The 20,924-nt window shown below is 36.5% G+C and overlaps 1 protein-coding gene across 7 annotated transcripts in view; it reads left to right on the top strand.

The window, feature by feature from the left end:
- Positions 1-20,924, top strand: part of FCHSD2 (FCH and double SH3 domains 2) — a 294,180-nt gene that overhangs the window by 256,396 nt on the left and 16,860 nt on the right. For 5 of the 7 annotated variants that reach the window (XM_027039763.2, XM_027039764.2, XM_027039762.2 and 2 more), the window contains 2 exons: positions 976-1,080; positions 13,482-13,643. In XM_027039763.2, coding sequence (XP_026895564.1) covers positions 976-1,080; positions 13,482-13,643 — 267 coding nt within the window. The remainder of the gene's footprint in view (positions 1-975; positions 1,081-13,481; positions 13,644-20,924) is intronic. The other 2 variants (XM_053203647.1, XM_027039765.2) reach the window with 1 other exon arrangement.

The raw sequence follows: 20,924 nt of genomic DNA, 5'->3' as shown, positions 1-20,924 counted from the left end.
ACTGTCCATTTATAAAAATAGAAATAAATACAGATGACCAACATATGAAATGATGCTGTCTATTAGAGAAATTAAAATTGAAATGAGATGATCTTCGTGTATATAGCATCTTGGCAAAAATTTTAAAGATTGACAGTATTTAATGTTGGTAAGATACAGAAAAATATGCTCTCACACAGTACTAGTAAAAGACGAGGTATAATTTTTGGGGGGCAACTCAGCAATGTCTATTTAAATTAAAATACACAGTTTTCACTTCTGTATTTTTATCTTAAATAAATATTCCTATATGTGTTCAAAGAGTCATTAACAAGGTTGTTTGTACAGTACTATTTATAATATTGGGAAATTCGAAAACTCAAATAGCAGTAGAAAAAGAGTAAATAAAAATGGTACAGCTAAACTGTTGAATCTGTGGATTAGAGAATGAAGTCAGTCTATTTGTACAATCATAAACAGTTTGCTTAGACACATTAAAGGGATGATAGATCTCATTTTAGATCTATTTTTCATATCATTTTAAACAAAACTTCAAATATGTAGAAATACACAAGCAATAGTCTGGAAAAATACATGTAAATTGATGGGATGTGCCATTTTATATTAGTTGTTGTTTTATAACAATATATTCATGTAATTTTTAAAAATCGAAAGTATGTATATCAAAACATGCAATCCAAATAAGGTTTGTAGCTTGTACCAATGTCAATATCCTGGTTTTTATATTGTAGTATAGTTATATAAGCTGTTGCCATAGGGGAAAGGGACGAAGGGACTTTCTGCTACTTTTGCAATTTTGTAATTATATCAAGGGTTTGTTTTTTTATAATTAACAAATAAGTGAAAAAATTAAAGGTTAAAAAAGGAATCATGGCCACTTGTCACTGAAACCTAGTAAATTACCTAAATACACTAGTCACTTAAGAAAAAATAGAGGAAAAAAAATAGTCATCATTTCCCTATTTTCTTTAATAGGTACTAGATGATCTGGAATGTCATGGAGTTGCAGTATCAGAACAAAGCCGAGCAGAGTTGGAACAGAAAATAGATGAAGCTAGAGAAAATATTCGTAAAGCAGAGGTGAGGTGGCAGCCAACTGTGGCATTTTGCCCAGCTCCAACAACGTCACGACTATGATATATACCTTTAGGATTCAGTTTCTATACACTGATTAATTTGAAGATGATTCAACATCTTTATGTGTGTCCAGAGTATTATTTTTGAGTACCTGCTTCATACAAGGTAATACATGTAACAAAAGGCACTGAACCTATCTGAAGAGTTTGCAATCGTGAAACATTAAATAACAGAAGAATTATATCACAGTGAAGGTACTAATTTTATAGTTTTCACAAGGTACAAAATAAATCAGTCAAATTAATGGCATAGAAATTGATATATATATGTTCAGAGCCTTGAAAAGTCCTGCCCCATATAGAAGGTTCACTGGTCCAGGAGCATAAGCTGATCTTCTAAAAAAGAGACTTGGTTGAGCAGACAAAACAAAAAACATTACAACCGTGGATTTTAATCTTTTGGTAAGGAGTCTTGGGACCCTTTGAAGATTGTATATGAAAGTGTGAAACCCTCTCTCCCACACACACAAAAAAAAAATACACATTTTTGTGCACAGTTTCCAGAAGTTCATGTACCCTAGAGTAATATTCTCTGACCTAGAGGCAGAGAGGTTGAGATAGAAAGAAGTTATTTGCAAAGGAGGAAGACCTAGGATATAATTTGGCAGTTGGATTAGATTAGAGTGGAAGTTTTTTTGTGAGGAAATGTGGTAGGAAGAAAGCAAAATAATTGTGGTTAGGACCAGTCCATGGAGGACCTGTGCACACTTGTATATAGTTATCTACCCAATGCAACATGTTGAAGGGATGTAGAAATAGACATTTTAAAAAGACTGAGACTATCCAGGCCTCAAGGAGAATATGTTCTTGTTAGGAAGGCCTCAAGAGAGCCAAAGATAACTAAGGCCTTAAAGCATAAATGCCAAGGAATGATCCACACAAGTATACATAATACTTAAGGAACCCAGAGGACACAGAGACCCCTGGGAGAAGTTGTTAGGGCAGGTAACACAGAAGAGGTAGGATTTGAGATGGGTGTTGACAGATGAATAATATTTAATTCGAGAAAAAGGGATAGATAGCACAAGATTTGTGCTATGCAATGTTAAGAGGCATAACTGGAACCAAAAGAAGAAGGTAGGAAGGAGGCAGATTTGAAGCTGACATTGGGAAATCCTAACAGTCAGATCTGCCCAATGAAAGAATAAATTCCCCTGGGACGAGGTGCAGCACTGCAAGTGCTGTCAGGGACTCTATACAAGGAATTCTTTCATTGGTTGAGGGTTAATCTAAACTAGTGATTTTCACATGTCCCCTCAGGACTCTAGAGGTTTTGAGGAAATGTTTCAGTGGTTGGTTGGAGGGCAGGGGGAGGTGAGGGGAGAGGCAGCTTAGGCAAACATAGGGAGTATGAGCATGTTTTTGGCATAACCCCACAGAAGTGATCTGAACCAGAAAAGCTTGCCATCTGCCTGGTCTAGAAAAGCCCCAGTAAACCTAACTTGCCTTTGTTCCTGGCACATGATCCACAGCCTCCATAGTGAAGAGGGCAGGGTGTACAATAAATAGTCATTTTCTGCTCTGAATTCAGGGTCACGGCTAAACCACTACCCCAGTGTGCTGGCCAACTACTATTGGCAGGCCCTTGCCTAGTCTGAGAAACACTGGCTTGTGTAGAAGAGTTTCTCCTGGTATTTGTTTCTCTATACTCTGAGTGAAGTCAGTTTCGGAGCTTTGGTGGAACGGGACAGGTCTCAGAAGTTTTCCAAAGGGTGTGTTCTCTCTTGTATTTTCCGTTTCCAGACTCCCTCCATAGTGTCACTGTCTGGTACCATCGCTCCACCAAACCCCCCAGTAGTAGCAGTAGTAGGTATCAGTCACACAGTCTGCATTTAGGCTGAATGACCTGTTATTTCCATGAGTGTGCTAAACAGCCCTGTGTTTGTTAGCTCAAAGCTAAAAATATGAAGTGAGATTCCCACAACAGAATGACTCGTTTCTCCTAATACCAGTATTTAAGTCTGCATTCTCAAAGATAATTTTCTTACCAAAAATACAGAATATGTTAAAAACCATGATGCTAGATCCAGTATCTCAGTTTTGAATATCAGTGAAATACGGTTAATCTTACTGCTGTCTTACAATGATCTTCCACTTGATTTTCACTTATCAGATATGAAGAACAGTCCAGCTAAAATTAGATGGCAAATACATGAGTGTATTACTCACTGCAGGGGTAGTACTTACCAGGTTGTCCTAATGACATTTTTGGATAGATTTGACTACAAGAGCCTTCAGAGGAATTGACAATAGTGGTTTTGTAGATTACCTTTTTCTTTCTTCTGCCTGCATATCATTTGCATTGAATTTTCCATTCAGTAGTTACTTACTTTATTATAAATAATCAAAAGGGACAAAGCTGGTTAAAATTCCATTATATCCTTCATGTTTGATTTTTAACTCCCACCAACGTGTTACCCTCTCTTGTTGGGTAATCTACTTTATCTAGTCATTTCTGTATTATGTTTCCATTCAGTGTTGCTGATTACAATAAAAACATCTGTGGTGCTCAGTAATAGATTAAAGAAACTTTTTCCAGACATAGAAATTGAAAAATATAAATGGCCTGTGCTTTTCTAAAGAATATAGCAATTACTTAATAATTACTGACTGGTTAATGTGTCACAAATTCACTAAGTTATTAGTGTAACAATTACTTAATAAACATCTGCTGTGCCCCAGGCACTGATGGATATACTAGACATACAATGATGAACACACTGTGTGTACTAGATGTGGTACTGTTGGCAGCCCCTGACAAATCCAGGAGTTGAAACAAAGCAATAGCTGCTCAAATTAAACTTTAATAACAGTCTTCTTAACCTGGTATTTAGGTATTTGAATTTTTTGAAATGCCTTTTGTCACAAAGACACACACATTCTGCATCTGACTTATACCTGTTTTAAAAGGAGCTTGCCAAGAAACTGAGAATTTTAAATACCATCTTTTTGGAAGCTGTACATGATGTATGTTGTTCCAGAGCACAATTACTTTTTACATGTTTAAATTTTTCCCTTTTTGGGGGATTGAGGGTAGTTCTCTTTTTTTTTGACAGTGAAGAGACACACTGAGGAGACACAAATAGGAGAAAGTTAACGTAAGAAGTTAAAGATACTGGAAATTTTTAGTAATTCATGTTTGGTATAAGGTCTGCAAGAAGGAACTATAGACTATATGATTCCTTCTCTAAGATACTAATTACATATTTTTTTATCTGAATGTACACTTGAAAGCCAGAGTACCTGGTATCAAGAGTGAATTAACAAAACCAAAAAAATCAATTATTATTTATATAAACACGTTTTCATAGGTACCATTTTCTCTTAAATTGTCATCCTATAAGGTTCTGTTGTACATCAGGAATTCAAGATTATTATGTCATCCTTGTACCTCAGTGACTCAAAAATGGTAATTAATACCCTTGCCAGCATGCTATAGGAGAAGCCCCAAAATTTCAGTTGCATAAAATGTAAAGCCTCCTTGCCACAAGATTAATCAAATGCTAAGGATAAGCCTGCTATAAAAACAGAATTTTCAATCATATTATATCGAAATTTACATTACCTCAGGGCCTGTTATTGTGGGTTTTCACTATACTCTTATAATAGTGTGTCAGCACACCTTTTGACTAATCACTTTCTTTCACTTTATGTGTGAATATGCTCTTTTTTTTTTCCTTTGTGATTATTTATTTTTGAGAGAGAGGAAGAGAGCGAGGGGGACAGTTTCCGAAGTGGGCTCAGCTGCTGACAGCAGAAAGCCCAGTACAAGGCTCGAACTCATGAACCGTGAGATCATGACCTGCGCCAAGGTCAAGCTCTTACCCAACTGAGTCACCTAGGTGTCCCGTGAATATTTTCAACTGTACAGAAAAGATGAAGAGTAAAGAAATATTTCTCAACATGCTAAATTCAACAGTTAATATTTTGCAATATTGGCCCTATGTGTTTATTTCTATTCTGTAAAATAGAGGTTAAATCTCGAGGCCTTATTAGAGTCAGTATTTTAGGCAAGAATACTTGATAGATGATGCTGTTTTTCATCACAGAATGTTTTTATCAAGTTGCCTCTCTATGAATGATGCTAACAGTAGTCACTTAATTAGGTGGTGCTCCCAGATCTTTCCACTGTTCAGGTTCCTTTTTTTCTTTTTTTTTTTTTTTTTGTATTTGCAGCTACCAGGTACTAGTCACCTCCAGTAATGGCAAATACGTATTTTTCTCTCTGCAGGTACTAGTCACCTCCAGTAATGGCAAATACGTATTTTTCTCTCTTTCTTAAGTATCATTTTGATGTCGTGGTATTTTAAAAGTCAGCTCTGGGGCACCTGGGTGGCTCAGTCAGTAGGTGTCTGACTTTGGCCCAGGTCATGATCTCACAGCTCTGTGAGTTCAAGCCCCGCATCAGGCTCTGTGCTGATGGCTCGGAGCCTGGAGCCTGCTTCAGATTCTGTGTCTCCCTCTCTCTCTGCCCCTAACCCACTCACATTCTATTTCTGTCTCTCTCAAAAATAAATAAACATTAAAAAAAAATCAGCTCTATCAAGGTATAATATACATACAATAAAATGTAACCATTTCAAGGGAACAGTTTGGTAAGTTTGGACAAATGCATCTCCCTAAATATTCACCACCACAATCTAGATACAAAATATTTCATTCATCCCCCCCCAAATTCTCTTGTGACCAGACAACAATTGACATGCTTTCTGTCTTAAGTTAGTTCAACTCCGACAATATGAGTATTAGATTACTTGGTATTGTCCTACACATCACATGCAAAGATCACCTTTCTTTTTTTTTTTTTTTTTTTTGTCTTAATCTCAGTTTGATGAGCTAGTATGTATTCAAGTTCACTGATTGTTTCTTCTGTGGTACATAATCTACTGTTAAGGCCATCCTGTCAATTTTGATTTCAGGTGTTACAGCTTCAGCTCTAGGAGTTCTGTTTGGTTCTTTATATTTCCAGTTCATGCCTGCTTATCTTCATGTTTTCCTTTAAATCCTTAGGTGTATTTATAATAATGACTTTAAGTCTTGTCTGCTCATTCCGTCATATCTGTGATGTCTGTCTTTCTTATTGACTGATTTTTTCCTTTAGTTATGGCTCATCTTTTTCTACTTTTCAAATACCTAGTAATTTTTACTGAGTACTAGAAATGGTGAGTGTTTGGTTATTGGGGTGTCTGAATTTTCCTTTCTTCTTTTAAAGACTATTGAGTTTTGTTCTGACAGCCAATTCAGTTGCAGATCAATTTGATCCTTTTGAGGCTTCTTTTCAAGCTTTGTTTGGGCTGGTTTAGAATAGCCTTTCCAACAGTGTGGAGGTTCCTCAAAAACTTAAAAATAGAACTACCCTACGACCCAGCAATTACATTACTAGGTATATATCCAAGGGATACAGGTGTGCTGTTTCGAAGGGGCATATGCACCCCAATGTTTACAGCAGTGCTATTGACAATAGCCAAAGTATGGAAAGAGCCCAAATGTCCATCAACGGATGAATGGATAAAGAAGATATGGTGTGTGTATATGTATATGTATATGTATATGTATATGTATATACATGTGTGTGTATACATGTGTGTATATACATGTGTATATATGTATGTGTATATATATACATATATACACATACATACATACATACACACATACATACAATGGAATATTACTCAGCAATCAAAAAGAATGAAATCTTGTTATTCCAACTATGTGGATGGAACTAGAGGGTATTATACTAAGCGAAATTAGAGAAAGACTGATATCAAATGACTTCACTCATATGAGGAATTTAAGATACAAAACAGATGAACTTAAGGGAAGGGAAGCAAAAAGAATATAAAAACAGGGAAGGGGACAAAACAGAAGAGACTCTTAAATACAGAGAACAAACTGAGGGTTGCTGGAGGGGTTGTGGGAGGGGGCATGGGCTAAATGGGTAAGGAGCATTAAGGAAGATGCTTGTTGGGATGCGCACTGGGTGTTATACATAGGTGATTAATCACTGGAATCTACTCCTGAAAACATCATTGCACTATATGCTAGCTAACTTGGATGTAAATTATAAATAAATAAATGAATTAAAAAATTAAAAAAAAAAAGAATAGCCTTTCCAGTAGGGCAAATTTAGCCCTATTACCAATGCATTTCCTTTCTATAGTTTCTTGTTTTACCATGAGTATCCAGCAAGGTTTCTCAACTCTGGCTGGATAGATGGAACATCTTTCAGCCCTGTATAAGCTCTTGAGAAGTTTTTAGTTCACAGCTCCGTAGTAGATGTCTTTCCCTGAGTCATTATCCTTTGCTTCTCCTCATGGAGTCCCACATATTCTCAATTTATTATGGGTTTTTATTAATTTAGTGTATTTTAAATTATAGTTGGCCTTTTTTTAAGTGCCACATTGTCTAAATTTGGCCAGTGAGAGTCCATTTAATGGCTGACTTCCATGTCCTTTTGACATTATTCCCATTAGATTTTTGAACAGTTTCTTGCTTTCTCACAGAACAAGCCTTCATACACTCACTGTGTATTTTTCCCCTACCAGACTTAGAATTAGCCATTTCTTCATGGAGCTCTGATTTCTTTTAATAAAGAATAGTATTTATTTTTTTATTAAAAAAATTTTTTTTAATATTTTTATTTATTTTTGAGACAGAGAGAGACAGAGCATGAGCAGGGGAGGGGCACAGAGAGAGGGAGACACAGAATCTGAAGCAGGCTCCAGGCTCCAAGCTGTCAGCACAGAGCCCGATGCGGGGCTGGAACTCACAGGCCGCAAGATCATGACCTGAGCCGAAGTCGGACGCTCAACCGACTGAGCCACCCATGCGCCCTAAGAATAGTATTTAGACACCAGAGTCTAGAATGTGAAGGTGCTTATTTTTATGTCTTGGCCCTTTCTTTGTTATTAGAGCTAGGAATTTATTATTTTTTTCACATCATGAGTTCATGTTGATCTTTCCAATTAAAACTTAAAATTAAAAGGATTTTGTTGAAATTCTTTGATTTTATATTGTCTCTTTTCTCTTATATTGAAAATCTTGGTTCCTAATATTATCATAATATTTTATTTGCTTTCTCCTGCAGTGTATTAAAAAGTCTCAGAATTATAATGGAAATACTAATGGTAATCTATTGAGCAAAATTTAAGATTTCTTTGCAGTTCATTTTGGGTATAGAATATATCTCTACAAGGGTTTCTGCTTCTGATAATAAAGGACTAACTCATATTAGGCTAATCCTCCTTTAGATAACAGTTATTAACCTGGGGTAAAAATATTTAAAGTGATTATTTAGTAGATGTGGAAAACTGCCATATAAAAACTGGAAAGGAATAGACCCTGAAAAGAATGGGACTGTACTTGGTGATATTAACATTAAACAGCTCTTTGCAAGGGGCTGTTTTCAAGCATAGAGCCTTGGTCTTAACTGGCTTTAGAATGGCTGTCAGGAAGCCCTCAAGTTTGCATATATGTGAATAACTGTCCATATCCTGGGCCAAACCTAAATACATGTATGGAACAGAAACTCCCAGGAGCTTGACAGGAAACAATAGCTGGAAGGCAAAAATAATTAACAGAAAGTTCAGCTGTTGCTCACCACAGGGGAACAACATCAACCATTAAAATATTGGAGTGGTTGTAACATCAGAGTAAACTACAGGACAAGAAATATTAAAAGGGATCATTTATAATGATTAAAAATAAGGTGTTCATCATCTTCTCCATCAAGAAGACATAACAATTCTCAGGGCGCCTGGGTGGCTCAGTCAGTTGGGCATCCGACTTCGGCTCAGGTCAGGGTCTCAGTTTGTGAGTTCAAGCCCCACTTCGGGCTCTGTGCTGAGCTCAAAGCGTGGAGCCTGCTTCAGATTCTGTGTCTCCCTCTGTCTCTGCCCCTCCCCAGCTCCCGCTGTGTCTCTTTCTCTCTCAAAGTTAAATAAAAACATTAAAAAAAAAAAAAGAAGAAGAAGACAGTGTAACAATTCTGGATGTGTATGTAACTAATAATAGAGCTACTAAGTACATGAAGCAAAACTGGCCTAACTGAAAGGAGAAATAAACAAATCTACCATGGTAGTTGGAGATTTCAACATTCCTTTCAGTAATTAGAAGAAGGAGCTAGAAAACCAGCAAGGATACAGGAGACTTGAACAACACTATCAACTAATTTTACCTTAATTGGCATTTAAAGAAGACTCTACCCTACAAGAGTATAGAGTATTTGTTCTTTTAAAGTACACACAGAATGTTCAGCATAAACCAGTGTCAAGTTAGTTTAAAAGTATTGATATCAGTCTGAGTATGTTCTCTGACCATCAGAATTAAATTAAAAATCAATTAACAGATACCTGAAAAATCCCCAGATATTTGGAAACTAAATTATTTAAACACAACAATCTGTGGCTGCCTTAAAACACACACACACACACACACACAACTTTATGGCAAAAGCTATTTATTATCTCTCACCATTCTGGGTGTTGACTATGCATTTCTTTTGCAGGTTTTTCCTGAGATTACTCAAGGAGCTGCATACATCTTAGAGGGTCTGCTAGAGGGCTAGGCCTTTTTTCCAAATGGTCTTTCATCCTCAATTATGCTAAACTGGGCTTCCTTACATGATGGAGATACATTCCAAGAAATCAACTTTACTTGTACTTATCAAATCTCCGCATCAAATTTGCATATGTTCCATCAAAGCAGATCACATGGATAAGCCCGGAATCAATGCGAGAGGGGACTACTTGGATAGCAAGAGGCATGATTCATTGGGAATAACAGTTTACCAAAATCGATGGAACTTTGGTTAAATCATTTTTCTCATCTATAATGGAGTTTATGATATCCATCCTCAGAATTGTTGTGTGGATTGAATGAAATGGTATAATCCTATGTGATAAAAGTTGTTTAGAGTGTTTTTAAGAAACCAAAGGTAATTTAGAATGGCAAATACTACCATCTACCATTATTCATTTCCTACACATGCCAGGCATTGTCCTAAATAGTAGAGTTGCAACAGACACAGTCCTTACCTTAGAGAAATGATATTTTGAAGGTAAAGTAACTAAGCCCATATTAGATTTACAGACTTTATAACTTTATCCACATGTCAAGCCGAAAAGTTTTATAAACTCAACTGTGGCTTGACATTTGGATGTGCTTATGTTAAATTTTATATTAAAATCAGTTAATTGACATTGTTAATACACCAAGATTATGTATCTATAAGATACATCTGTAAGATGTGGTTTTTCAAAGCATCATTTTAAAAAAACTCTACCTCTTGGGGTGTTTGGGTGGCTCGTCAGTTAAGCTTTCAGCTCTTGATTTCAGCTCAGGTCATGATCTCACCGTTCTTGAGATCAAGCCTCACGTCTTGAGATTAAGATTCTCTCCCTCTCTTTCTGCCCTTTCTGCACTCAACATACGCATGCTTTCTCTCAAAAAATTAATAATTAAAAAAAATTTTGAAGTAAAGTGAAAGACAACACACAGGATGGGAAAAAATAATCTGCAAATCATGTATCTGATGAGGGACTTTTATCTAGAATACATGAAAACTTACAATAAAGACAAAGACAAGGGGTACCTGGGTGGCTCAGTCAGTTGAGTGACCGACTCTTGATTTTGGTTCAGGTCATGATCTCACTGTTGTGAGATTGAGCCCCATGTTGGGTTCCATGATGAGTGTAGAGCCTGCTTGGGATTCTCTCTCTCTCTCTCTCTCTCTTTCTCTCTCTGTCTCTCTCTCTCTCTCTCCCTCTCTCTGCCCCTCTCCCCCACTTGTACTCTCTAAATAAATAAATAAATATTTTTTAAAGGACAAAGACAAAAGAAAACAGCAACAGTCCATTTTAAAAATGGGCAAAAGGTCTGAATAGACAGACATTTCTCCAGAGAAGATACACAGATGACTAATAAGCACATGAAAATATACTTGACATCATTAGTCATCAAGGAAATACATATCAAAACTACAATGAGATACTACTTCATACTCACTAGAATGGCTAGAATCAAAAAGAAAGACGTTAACAAGTGTTTTCCAGATGTGGAGAAATGTTAACCCTCACACCCTGCTGGGGGGATTATCAAATGAGGCAGAAAACAGCCTGGCATTTCCCCAGTGGTTCAATATAGCATTATTTTATGACTAAGTAATTCCAGTCCTAGGTATATACCCAAGAGAAAAGAAAGCATGTTTACACAAAAACTTGTACACTAATGTGTAAAGGAACATTATTCATATTAGACAAACTGAAAATCACCCAAGTGTCAGTTAACTGACAAATGGATAAATAAAATGTGGTGTATCCAATAGAATGTTATGTAGCCATAAAAAGGAATGAAATACTGATACATGTTACAACATGGATGAACCTTGAAACATTATGCTAATTCAAAGAAGCCAATCACAAAAGACCACATATGGTTCTATTTATATTAAATGTTCAGAATATGGGCTCCTGGGTGGGTCAGTCAGGTAAGCATCCAACTTCAGCTTAGGTCATGATCTCACCGTTCGGAGTTCGAGCCCCACATCAGGCTCTGTGCTGACAGCTCACTGCTAAAAAAATGTTCAAAATAGGTAAATCTGTATATAGAGAAAGAACAATAATTGAAATGAGGGGTGAGGGAGCAATAGTTAAAGGATACGAGGTTTCTTTTGGAGGTGATTAAAATGTTCTAAAAAGTGATTGTGGTGATAATTGCATATCTGTGAATATACTGTGACTCATTGAACTGTACACTTTAAATGGATGAATCTTACAGTATATGCAAGCTTTATCTCAGTAAACAGTTGTTAGAAGAATAAACAGGTTTTTGCAAGGCTATTTACCAAACACTGTCTCCAAACCAAAAATTCTAATTGCTTTATAAAGATGTATATGATATCCAAAACCACTGAATTGTACACTTAAAAATGATTAAGATGGCAAATTTTATGTAATGTGAATTTTATCTCCATTTTTAAAAAGATGTATGCTTAATCTTAGGAATACAAGATAAATACAGCAATGAGAGCTCAGTGAAACAAGTCAGAAGTCAGAGAATTTTTTTTTTCTGAGTAGGCTCCATGCCCAGTGTGGGGCTTGAACTCATAACCCTGAGATCAAGAGTCACTTACTCTACCAACAGAGCCACCCAGGTGCCCCCAGAGTTCAGATCAGTTTTAATACCAGCTCTCCCGATGGAGAATCTAGAGAGTGATCAGAATCGCATTCCAGAAGGGTTCAGTGAGCACACTTGTTTGTCCAGAAGTCCCACAGAAGGCTATAAAGTGAGAGTTGGAATTATCAAATAATCAACATTTTCTCAGTGGAACCTTCCAATGTCGAAGGAAGAGACCACCTCTCTAATACGTGAAACAGTGAAACTGACTTTACTACTTGCTAAGCAAGAGAGTAATACTTACAAACACAATCTCTAAACAAAATAGAACCGATATACAAGGTTTTAAGAATTGTGGATTTCAGGGATTGGCAGATTTTCAAAACTGAAAATGTTTTACAGATTGGCTCACCTCTGGCTGTGGTGTATAGGGATTGGTGGACTGTCAGAAGCAGGAGTAGAAACTTGAACACTGGTGATTTCTGGAGTGAGGCTGTGGTTTACTGGCTGGCTGCCTTGCAGATGTGTGGGGCTGTCACTGGCTGACTTTCAGAGGCCTGGCTATTAGAGCAAAGCAGTTACTGTTTGATTGGGACAGGTTTAGACTGGTTCTGCGGTTACGTGCTTATGGCTTAGAACAAGAGTCAAAGCACAAGCAGTCTTTCTGTTTCTTGAATTTGGAGAATTCAGTTTGGAGAATTTTATTGCTGTATTTTATTATTTCTGATAGCTACATCATAATTTAACTTAAATCTTTACCCAGTAGTTCAGTCAGGAGTCATGGAAGTTTTTAACCAGGGAGTGACATGGTGACCTTTGCAAACTTGTAAGAGGTAGATTATAGAGAAGAAAAAGTCCAAGAGATAGGTTAAAAGGCTGTCAAAAAGGCTGGATTTTAGGATATCCTGAGGCCTAGCCTTCCTAAGAGGGGAAGAATGCAGACTTGATGGTGTATTCATATCTTCCTGTTCATAAGTTAGGTTTGATGTGTCTTGTCAAGATGCGAGTGTGCCATTTGCCCTCATTTCTGTTCTTGTGTTTCCTCTCCTCTCCCTACTTCTATTTCCCGCTCCCTCTCCCCCTCTCCAAGTGAAAAATTAACCTCTATGCCAAGGAAGCATTGCTAGTGAATACCAAGATTATTTTAATTAGTAAATCAAGAATAACTTAAAAAACACATTGAGGAAAAAGTGCCTTGATGTCTCACCATTTTCTTGGTTTTCTTAGATAATTAAGTTGAAAGCTGAAGCCCGGCTGGACCTGCTAAAGCAGATCGGTGTTTCTGTGGACACGTGGCTAAAGAGTGCAATGAATCAAGTAATGGAAGAACTGGAAAATGAACGATGGGCTCGCCTTCCTGCAGTGACCAATAATGGCACTTTACACTCGGTAGGATTTCTCTTCTTGGCTGTAATGGGCAGACTTTCACTGAAGGATGCTATTCTTTGACTGTGTCACCAAACCTGATAATAGCCAAAATTTAAAAGAAAAAATAACGGTTTTGCTAGCAGTTTGGTTTCTTTTCTTTGGCCTGTCACTGAGTTAAACTTGGTGTAGGAAGAGGGAAAAAGTCATGCTTTTTATTTTTAATATGCAGTGAAGAACATATTATCACTAGTTGGTTTATTAGTGCCACTTTACCAAATTCCTTATCCCATCATGAAGTAGATATGTTTCTTGTCTGGAAGTCATGGAATAAAAATTTTAATCTAGTGTTTCTGAAGTTCTCAGAGGTTTTCTCTGAAAACTGACATCCAGAGAGTCAGAAACAATCTTAAAAAGAGAAAAGGGGGTGCCTGGATGGCTCAGTTGGTTGAACGTCCAACTCTTGGTTTCAGCTCAGGTCATGCATGATCTCACAGTTCATGAGATCAAGCCCCATGTGCCTGGGATTCTCCCTCTCCCTCTCTCTCTGCCTCTCTCTCTCTTTCTCTGTAAATAAGTAAATAAACTTAAAAGAAAGGAACACTTTTAGTCTCTGGCTTAATTATTTGATTCACAGGGCTTTCACACTCTGTTCACTGTATTTTTCATCAGGGAGACAGTGCAAGTATGGTCAGAGCTCAAGCTAGCATTTTCTTGCTTCCAGTCCAGGGCATTTTCCACTTTGATGTCATCCAGTTCAACCTTAGTTATTCATGTTGGAGATCTGAGTGCCAGAAAAGTTCATTGACTTGCCTGTTATTACGTAAGTGGATATATGATGTCTGTAGCTGGTCAGACTAAAGTAATTCCTACTGCTGCTTCCTACTCATTACTCTGTCTCATCCTGTTTATTTCCTTATGGCATTTATTACAATCTTTGCTTTGTGTTCTTTGTCTATCTTCCTCTCTGGAATGTAATTACCATGTCTGTCTGATTCAGTGCACAGCAAAGTGCCTGGCACATAGTAAGTACTCAATAAATATCTGTTGAAGGAAGAAATGAAAGAATGGACGGCTGAATAGATGGAATAGTGGCAAACTAAAAGCTAAAACTCTAATCTCACAACTTCCTACTGTGTCCAAAGTGCCTCTTCAGCGCTTGTGCCCTTCAGATAAAAGGCATCTTGCGAGAGAAATTGGCTAAAGTTTAAGAACATTCCTGAAAGTTTTGTCAATTTTTTCACATAGCATTCTGATTTTCTAATGGGAATACACTTGCGCATTTTAAAAAGATTGCGTGTGGGTGTGCATTTTAAGGAAAAGCAATCTATTGAAAGTTTATTTTTATTTGACTATTAATGGTAATCCAGCTAGAGAAAATAGGCACACATCACCTACTTGACGTCAGGGTTAGAAGGGCCTGGCCTGTTTTTAATACAATAGAGTTGTTCCATGTCATGGAATATCTCTTTCTAATGCATCTTTTGAATGTCACAGTTACCATCTACTTCAAGTAATTTTGTTGTACAGAATTTAGGATGACAGCAAATCCCAGGCACACACTTTCTTTTGGCCTCTTCAGTAGCACTGTTGGCAACCAATAAACCCATGATTTCTCTTGGACTAGTATCTTTTCTAACTAAATCAACTGGGCAGGCATTTATCCCCTCCCTGTGTGCCTACTTCCTGAGCAAATTGGAGATGAACAAGAATTGGTCTCCCTCCTTGAAGAGCTTGCAAGCTGGTAGAGCAGACAGACCTCAGACCTTTATAGATCTTAGTGATCCATGGCAGTGTATGACTGGGTTCCTCTGTGGCAAACTTGAAACGCCTACTTCTAACTCATCAACACACCTGGGAAAAAACCCTTCTCTCCGTGTTTCAGAGAGAAAGTTAAGTTAAATGATCTAAGCTCCCCTCCAACTCCAAAATCTTATGATTTTGTGAAATGCTATTAAAAAAGTTTAATGCCAGGTGGAAAAATAGGAAAGACGTTTGCCCCATGAAGGAACTGTCAGTTGAGATAGTCCTTGAAGAATTTTAACATGAGATAAAGAAGGGCTTCTGAGTGTGAAGGAAGGAAATGAAGAAGATATGCCTAGTACAGTCTGTCAGTGAGTAGTACATTCTGGTAGTAAGTGTTGAATAAATTCGGTGTTTTTGAGAACTGTCCAAAGACATGAGCTCATCTAGAAACATCACATTTTCTGCGAAGAGAACATTTTGCAATCCTAACCCATTCTTCCTTACCTCTAGTCAGTATCATGGAGCTTGTGTCCTCCTGCTTTCAGCTGAGGCATATAGTTTGTGGAAGCTCTACTAACAGTCCAGTAGTGCCCCCTTTATCCATGGTGTCACTTTTCTTGGTTTCAGTTACCATGGTCAGCCATGGAAGCAACTATCTAGATGCAGATGATCCTCCTGACCTATTGTCAGAAGGTCAGTGGTAGCTTAACGCTGCGTTACAATGCCTACATCATTCACCTCACTTCATCTTGTCACGTAGGCATTTTATCTCACATCACCACAGGAAGAAGGGTAAGTACAGTACAATAAGATATTTTGAGAGAGAGAGACCACGTTCACAAACTTTTATTACAGTATATTATTGTAACTTATGTGTTATTACTATTGTTATTTATCTCTTACTGGGCCTGATTTATAAATTAAACTGTAGCACAGGTATGTATGTGTAGGAAAAAACATAGTCTGTAGGGTGTGGCCCTACTGGTACTTCTATCAGTTCAAACATCCACTTGCGGTCTTGGAACATATCTCCTGCTGATAAGGAAGGGAGGCTACTGTATAAATAAAGGAGAGATGTGGGCACAGAACAGCTTAATGAAGTCCCAGTATTTATTTAACCTGCTTTTAAATGACTGCACTGAAGTAATTTAGAAGAAGTTGTATCTCTTCTCTTCACACTGGCAGCTGCTGGCTAGGATCATGAAGCAGAAATACACATCTGGGGACCAAATTATTTCTTCCATTATAGATGCCAACAAAAGCATTAGTCATCAAGTTTAGAGTTCCCTTCCATCGGGAAAACATGGTTAATTTTAATGTTACACATTAACAGTGTAAAGGGCCTTATTAGAAGATAAATGTTTTTAAAATATATAGTCTTTTTACCTTACAGAATAAGGAACTATACTTTCTTGAGTATTAACTTTTTGCCTTCTATATTATGCTGTGGTACAGATAGAGGGTTGGGAAGAAACATAGAAAAAGAATCACAGAATACAGCAATATTTTTTAATGGAGAACAGTCTGTTAATATAGCTACTCAGCTGATGGTAAACTAGAGCTCATACATAACCTCTTATGGTTAGATTGCTACCAGTAGCCCAGTCAGCCTTTCTGCCAGTCATTCCTCCCTTCTCTTATTTTCCTTCCTTCTCTTACTCAAAAACCCATACTCAGTTTAATTTTGAAGTTATATTAATTTTAGAATAGAAAAAGTTATAAAACTGGATTAGAAAAAAATTAGAAAGTTAGGTAGAGGAAAAAAATGACCCCAAACTCCGTCCTTATGACACCACTGTTAGCAACTTGATGTAATTCTGTCCTCTTTCTATTCTTTTTTTAAACATATTTGTCATAATAAAGTTAATTTTGTATATTTTTCCATCTAGCATTCCATTTTGCTGGACAGTCTTCATAATCTTTCTCTTCATGTCTGTGTAGTATTCCCTCAGGAAGGCATACCATAATTCACTTAACTGCTCTCTTATAGGTTCAATATTTAGATTGCTTCCAGATATTATAAATAAATAATACTCTGAAAGAGTGTCTCTGAAAGAGATATTTGTGTACATACTTCTTTTTTCCATAGTGGGAATAGATTTCTATAATACAGATTCTTAGAAGTAGAATTCATAGGTTGGAGATTTATAGTTCTTTGTTTAAGGTTGGGTTTTGTTCTTTTTTCCCCCCTAGATTCTCAAACTATAGCTGACAGTGTTTACATGACTTCCTTATCTTCAGCCATTTCCCCTATCATTTCTCCTATATAACAGACATCCTGGCATCCACTTTGTTGTGCAACCTCCCTAAGAGCGTGAGCATTTTGCAGAGTTGCATAGAAATAAATTCTGACTTTCCTCATTATGAAGACCATGCTGAATAATGTGTTTGAAAGGCAAGGAAATTAAATATTTTTAAACATCAGGATGGTAGTTTAGTTCTCATCTGCCTCGTTAAATGCCTAATAGTCTTTGCAGTATAATGGGTTTTGTTTTTGAAATATAAAAATCTGTTTGTTGGCTTGTCCTGATCCCAAAGAAAAGAAACAATGGCTTTTTGTAATGAAATAAATGTAAACAGTAGAAAATAATAGCATACACCTGCAAAAATTTTTAGGCACTTCCGTATTTACAGTTTTTCCAAGTGGTTAGTGGTCTTGTTATTGGATTAAACTCCAAACCCAAATAGGCCACACTATTATTGAAACTGACATTTCATATTTTCAGTAGGATCAATTTAATTCAATTCAGTAAGCATGTGTGGAGCCTGCACGCCTCATGAGACCCTTTGCTAAGTGCTGGGAGTTACAAACTGAGTATAATGTCTGCTGAGTTTGTATCCACAGATTGAGAGAACCAGTCTCACTAACAGCCAAGACCAAAAGATGGGCATTGAAAAGATGTGGAGAATTTCAGTTCTAAGAGAAGTATCTCCAGCTGTATTGTGTTCTTTAATTTTCTGCATACCCATAACAACAAGTAAAGTACCTGACACAAATCCATATACGTAGCACATGTTCAAAAATACTAATCCACACCTGAAGATAAAGCAGTCTAATTCCACCAACTGACCTTAAAATACTATTAAAAAGAGGAAGTTCACAAAAAAGCATCTCTACTGTACCAGGTACTATGTTAGGCACATTCATACATTATTTCAATTAATGATCACAATGGTCCTGAATGTATTTACAGATGAGAAGACAGACTTGGAAGAATTAAATATCTCCCAGTGGCACACAGCTAGTAAGTGGAGAGAGCTAGATTTGAACCCGCATATGTCTGCTTCTAAAGCCCTGCTCTTTACCATACTTTTTTTTCCTTTGATGATTCTGTTGAATCATCATTGAACATCCTATTTTTGATGTATTTAATCATCTTATAACATCTTCAGGTACTACGTGGCCAGTTGTCATTAAAATTCTCAAGATTTACTGATATTTTTTGACAGCTTTGCTTTGCTGAGGTATAATTGATAATATAGTAGGCTACACATATTTGAAGTGTACAATTTGATATATTTTGACATGTGTATACAGCAGTGAAACCCTTGTGACAATTAAGATAATGAACATATCCACCACCCTCAAAAATTTCCTCATGCTCATTCCAGCCCTTCAGTCAACCACTGATCTGCTCCCATTGTGGGTTAGTTTATATTTCCTAGAATTTTGTATGAACAGAATCATACAATATGTACCTTTTTTTTTTTTTTTTTGGTCTTTCACTCAACGTGATTATTTTGAGGATCATCCATGTTAATTGCTCATCAATAATTGGTTGTTTTTTTTTTTATTGCTGAGTAGTATTCCATTGTATGAGTACACCACAGTTTATCAGTTCACCTGATGATGGGCATTTGGGTTTTGGAGAGACTATTACAAGTAAAACTGCTTATGTTTTGAGTGGGTCAGACAGTGGGTATGTGTTTAACATTTTAGGAAACTTCCAAAGTGGTCGTACCATTTTATGTGCCCATCCAAAGGATACTAGTGTTCTAGCTGTTTCACAGCCTCACCAACACTTGGTATGGTTGGTCTTTAATTTTAGATATTCTAATGGGTGTGCAGTAGTGTATCGCTATATTTTTGATTTGTATCTCACTGATAATGTTGAGCATCTTTTCATACGCTTATTTGCCATCTGCATATATTCTTTGGTGAAGTGTCTGTTCAGATCTTTTGCCTATATTTTATTGCTTGTTTTCTTTTTATTGAGTTTTGAGAATTCTTTTTGTATTCTGTATACAAACCCTTTATCAGATAGATGATTAATTTTCTCCCAAATCAAGTCTATGGCTTGTCTTTTCATTTTAACAGTATCTTTTAAAGACCAGACATTTTTAAATTTGATGAAGTCCCCACTTAATTTTTTTTTTTCTTTTATGGACCATGCTGTGGTGTGGTATGGTATGGTAGCTTTCACAAGCTATGATTTCTTTGACAAATAAATCTTTGCCAAACCCAAGGTCATATAGATTTTCTCCTATATTTTCTTCTAGAAATTTTATAGTTTTGGGTTATACAGTTAAATCTGTGACCCAGTTTGAGTTAATCTTTGTATATATGTATATGTATATCCTTTTTGTTGTTGTTGAAAAGACTGCCCTTTCTCCATTGAATTACCTTCACATCTTTGTCAAAAATCAATTAACCATATATGTGTGGGTTTATTTTTGGACTTTTTGTTTCGTTCTGTTGATCTGTTTATCTGTCCTGATGCCAGTGCTACATTGTTTTGATTAATGTAACTTCATAATTAGCCTTGAAGTTAGGTAGTGTAAATTCTCCAACTTTCTTCTCCCTCTCTCTCTCTTTTTTTAAATTTTAAATCCAAGATATTTAATGTCCAGCTTTCTTCTTTCTCAAGGTTGTTTTGGGTATTCTGGGTCCTTTGCATTGCCATATAAGTCTAAACTCCCATTTTCTACAAAAAAAAACCAAACAAACAAAAAACCCTACTAGGATTTTTAAAAATAGGATTGTGATGAATCTATTTGTAAGTCAGTTTGAAGATAGTTGATGTTTTAACAATATTGAGTCTTCCAACACATTAACATAATACCTCCCCATTTATTTAACTTTAATTTCCCTCAGCAGTGTTTTATAGCTTTCAGTGTATAGGTCTTGCATCTTTTTTCAGATTTATCTTTATTTTAAAGTTTTTGGTGCTGTTTTAAGTGTTTTTTAAATTTCAACTTCCAATTGCTCATTGCTAACATACAGAAATATAATTGATCTTTGCGTATTGATCTTATATCCTGTAACTTTGCTAAACTCATTTATTAGTTGTAGTAGCTTTTGTGTAGGTTTTCTGTGTAGATAATCATGTCACCTGCATATTATTACTACTGTAACTGTTAGCATCTCCAGTAGTTTAGGGCCAATGGATGTTCTTGCCTTGTTTCTACACTTAGGGAGAAAGCATTCAGTCTTTTACCATTAAGTATGATGTTAACAGACGGGTTTTTGTAGATGCCCTTTACCATATTGAGCAGTTTCCTCTATTTAATTTACTAATAGGAGTGGATGCTGAATCTTGTGAAATGATTTTTCTTTTT

Source organism: Acinonyx jubatus, chromosome D1, assembly GCF_027475565.1.
Source record: "Acinonyx jubatus isolate Ajub_Pintada_27869175 chromosome D1, VMU_Ajub_asm_v1.0, whole genome shotgun sequence".
Taxonomy (NCBI): Eukaryota; Metazoa; Chordata; class Mammalia; order Carnivora; family Felidae; genus Acinonyx; species Acinonyx jubatus.
The sequence above is the reverse complement of the archived record's forward strand: the minus strand, read 5'-3'. Positions and strand labels throughout refer to the sequence as shown.